The 4,556-nt window shown below is 37.1% G+C and overlaps 2 protein-coding genes across 2 annotated transcripts; one reads left to right on the top strand and one right to left on the bottom strand.

Annotated features, from left to right (window-relative positions):
• Window positions 1-2,810: 2,810 nt before the first annotated feature.
• Window positions 2,811-3,816, top strand: LOC111616155 (probable inactive serine/threonine-protein kinase slob2; the record flags this gene model as incomplete). The annotated part of the gene is made up of 4 exons (XM_023357580.1): window positions 2,811-2,866; window positions 3,224-3,281; window positions 3,589-3,683; window positions 3,775-3,816. Coding segments are annotated over 4 exons (251 nt in total), but the record flags the coding sequence as incomplete, so codon positions are not given.
• A 30-nt stretch (window positions 3,817-3,846) lies between these two features.
• Window positions 3,847-4,537, bottom strand: LOC111616156 (acanthoscurrin-2-like; the record flags this gene model as incomplete). The annotated part of the gene is made up of 2 exons (XM_023357581.1): window positions 3,847-3,893; window positions 3,953-4,537. Coding segments are annotated over 2 exons (632 nt in total), but the record flags the coding sequence as incomplete, so codon positions are not given.
• Window positions 4,538-4,556: the final 19 nt, after the last annotated feature.

Genomic DNA, 4,556 nt, shown 5'->3' with positions numbered 1-4,556 from the left:
ACAAGTGTTTCCCTTATGGTATTTTCTCAAGTAATTAAAAAATTAAACAGTATTTATTATATTGAATTCATAAATAATTAATGAAAAATTTAGTAAGTATGTATTTAAAAGGTAAAACAACGATAAAAGGGAAAATTATAACTTTAAGAATGAACAATAAGTAATAATATGTAGCGTATTATAAAAATAAATGTCAGTTATGCATATGCATATTCCTTCGTGATCATACCCATGCAGGGGCGGATCTTGGTTTTTCGGGCCTAAAGTCCAATGGGGTCCCATTTTATGTTAATATAAATAATACTATAAATTATCATTATTATTGTATTATTAATAGGGGAAGTATACATTAATTCTTAATTTGAGCAGTGGCATAATGGCATTAAGATACTTTATAAAATTTAAATAAATTACTGTAAATAATGTTTTATTTTTCTACCATGCCCATCGTGGCATCAATCAGGACCGACGTATCCAGAAACTCTACGAAAAATTTCTGGAGAGTTTGCTCGTCCTAATTTTACAAATAGTCGCNATATTCCTTCGTGATCATACCCATGCAGGGGCGGATCTTGGTTTTTCGGGCCTAAAGTCCAATGGGTCCCATTTTATGTTAATATAAATAATACTATAAATTATCATTATTATTGTATTATTAATATCAACTATTTTTTACTATACGATAAGTGCTCAATACTGTTAATGAAAAAGTATTAAAAATTTATGATGATAATTCAATTTTTGTGGGCCCTTGACACTTGGAGGCCCAGGGTTTAAGCCCTTTTAGTCCCTATGTAGATCCATCTCTGTACTAATGCACAGAATTTTTTTAAAAGGGTGGGATTTTAAAAAAAACACATTATTTTTTATAACGTAGTTTATTCATTTTTACAACTAACACTATACAATAGGGTAAGGAGGAACGGAACGAGTGAAAAATAAATATAAGTTATATACAATACTGCAAATTGTTTTATTAAGATAGTAAAATTTTACTGTAAGAATTAACAAATTCATTTTTAAAATTAGGCTTTACATCCTTCATAAACGTCTAGTGTTTGAAAGATGAGGTCTCCTTTCTTTTCACTACATTCTCCGATTATTCTTTGTCACATTTTCACTTCTACTTTAAATTCGTCTTCATTGATGCATTCAAGGACTGATTCATAATTTTTGTATACGGTCTGAATGTGACATCATTAAAATTTGTATGCCTTTGAGGTAACAGGCAATCAAAACTGCTAAGAATTTCCTCATGCTTAATAAATCTAAAGTTAATTTAATAACAATATAAACACTGCCACATGGTAATATTTTTGTGGCGATTCAACTTCAATATTGTTCCATGTTGCTGCTTATTACTTAATTAATCTTGAAATACTGAGAGTGAAGTGATCTTCTATAATATATTTACCTATTGAAATTAGAAGCAGCTAAAAGAATATTAATAATAATTAATAGAATATTTATATAACGAACATTAAAATATTCTTGTATTTTTTTACAGAAAAAAATCAGCTTTTTATAATCGTAAGTATTATAATAAAATTTTATTATCGTAAATACAGTGAAATAAGAAAAGCTATTCATTAATAAATTACCGTGTTTAATAATGATTTTAAATAATTATAAATATAAAATTTCTTATAATTTCTTTAAAATTATATCAAATATTTATTATATAGCATGAATTAATATTTATTTCTATATGAGTTATATCTAATTATCAAATTATATGGAACACTAAACTAAAATGTTTTCATATACTGCATATGGATAACGATAGGCTATATTTTCAACGAGTATAAGTGTGAGGTACCGGACGGAAATCGAAATTATGTTTCGAATGATGAAAATCCGGTGAGTTAGTTAAGCTCTCGCCTTTCAGAATTAAACAAAGCAAGACTTAAAGTCTAGCTTAAACAATAAAAGTTCTTTCCAACAAAACGGAAAACAAACGGTTTGAATTGCGAGGGGATATCAAAGTCGAAGGAATTTTAGATGAACAGGAATCGGGTTAAGTCGCGAAATTGACCTCTCCCACGACCCGAAAGGTTTCAAATTGTCACCAGGTGACCAGGGGAGATCAATCGGAACGCGGAATCGAGGGAAAAACTGATAAAAACGCTCGTTTCAAGGACGCGACGTTCTTTGTTCTTTGTTCCAAACCTTTTGTCATAAAAATCTGCTGTTCGAGCTTTCATCTATCTCCGAGAGACGTTCGATCTCACGGAGTTGTGCGTGCTCTTCAAGCTTCATTACCTGTGACTAAGACTATCCTTTTCCTAGCTACAGTGCGCCCCGGGACCGTCGATTCTGTCGACCTTAACCGAGGAATCGAGAAAGACACACTACGAAATATTCGGGACTTTATGGGACTCTATCCTTGTAAATTTGTGTCGATGGATACGTCGAAACGTTTGTAAGAAAACTTTTTATAGTCTCATTGAACGGATAAAGATGGTAAACTTGTCTCAGTTCTAATTTCATGCTCACACACGATTGTTTCAACTCCTTGACTGTCTCGACAATCGTACACAGTCGGCAAATGTACTCTTATATTTGATGAATTTATGTAGAATCTTGAATTATAATATATATATATATATATATAAAACATATAATTTCTTCTCCACCATTTCATCTACATATAAATAAATAGATATGTTTTGTTGTTTTGAGAATGAAATTCATCCAAATGGTATAAAATTTTATAACTAGTTTTATTATTTCAAAGATTTCATTAATGCATACTATCCAATATTTTGAGATCTACTTTTAAATAGATAAAACTATAAAACTGTTTTAAGTATTCCAGCAGAATTTCAGTAAAGTTTCTATCAATTTACAACAAAATATAAAAATAATGATCATTTTATAGTTTTAAAGATAAATGAAAAATTTGATTCATTCGAATAATTAAAAAAATTATGTGATTATTTTATTAAAATTTTGTAACTCATATATAAATAAAATGCTTTATTTTAACATATAATTTAACAGAGTTTATGACAATAAGATAATAAAATTTGATATTTAAATATATTATTACTATACAAGTTTATTTTTTTCGTGTATTCACTGGTTATCAGTATCCTCCTTTTCCACCTCCACCACCTCCTCCGTAACCACCTCCAAGTCCACTGTATCCGCCTCCACCGCCACCTCCTTTACCTCCAAATCCACCTAGATCCACAAGAATAATTTCCTTGGATAAACCGCCACCACCACCTCCTTTACCACCACCTCCAAATCCTCCGTATCCTCCGCCACCTCCTCCTCCTTTACCTCCTCCGCCACCATATCCACCTCCTAAACTTCCATATCCACCAATATCAATTCCACCATAACCACCTCCACCTCCTCCTTTACCACCACCGCCGAAACCACCTCCCATTCCTCCATGCCCTCCAAGTCCAATTCCACCGTAGCCGCCGCCGCCGCCGCCACCTCCTTTTCCTCCACCGCCTCCTCCTCCGTAACCATGTGCATCTCTTAAATGCTATTAATAACTAAAACAGAAATGCAAACAAGTGTTTCCCTTATGGTATTTTCTCAAGTAATTAAAAAATTAAACAGTNTCCACCAATATCAATTCCACCATAACCACCTCCACCTCCTCCTTTACCACCACCGCCGAAACCACCTCCCATTCCTCCATGCCCTCCAAGTCCAATTCCACCGTAGCCGCCGCCGCCGCCGCCACCTCCTTTTCCTCCACCGCCTCCTCCTCCGTAACCACCTCCGTGTCCACCAAGTTCAAGTCCACCATAGCCGCCACCTCCGCCTCCTTTTCCACCGCTGCTACTTCCATAAAGTTCAAGTATATCGTAACCACCACCTCCTTTACCACCGCCGCCTCCTCCAAGTCCACCATATCCTCCTCCGCCTCCCTTTCCACCACCGCCTCCATAACCACCACCACCGAATCCTCCTTTTCCGCCTCCTCCACCTCCACCTCCTCCTTTTCCACCGCCTCCACCTTTAAAAAGTTCAAGTATATCGTAACCACCTCCTTTACCACCGCCGCCTCCTCCTCCTTTTCCACCGCCGCCTCCATATCCACCACCACCAAAACCACCTTTTCCTCCACCTCCACCTCCTCCTTTTCCACCACCCCCACCTCCAAGGAGTGCAAGTATATCGTAACCACCTCCTTTACCACCGCCGCCTCCTCCTCCAAGTCCTCCATATCCTCCTCCTCCTCCTTTTCCACCACCGCCTCCATAACCACCACCACCAAATCCTCCTTTTCCGCCTCCTCCACCTCCACCACCTCCTTTTCCACCGCCTCCACCTTTAAAAAGTTCAAGTATATCGTAACCACCTCCTTTACCACCGCCGCCTCCTCCTCCTTTTCCACCGCCGCCTCCATATCCACCACCACCAAAACCACCTTTTCCTCCACCTCCACCTCCTCCTTTTCCACCACCCCCACCTCCAAGGAGTGCAAGTATATCGTAACCACCTCCTTTACCACCGCCGCCTCCTCCTCCAAGTCCTCCATATCCTCCTCCTCCTCCTTTTCCACCACCGCCTCCATAACCACCACCACC

Source organism: Centruroides sculpturatus, unplaced genomic scaffold (genome assembly GCF_000671375.1).
Source record: "Centruroides sculpturatus isolate CEXI.00-Female unplaced genomic scaffold, Cexi_2.0 scaffold3005, whole genome shotgun sequence".
NCBI classification, from domain to species: domain Eukaryota; kingdom Metazoa; phylum Arthropoda; class Arachnida; order Scorpiones; family Buthidae; genus Centruroides; species Centruroides sculpturatus.
Note: the sequence above shows the minus strand (reverse complement) of the source record. Positions and strands in the feature narration are given on the sequence as shown.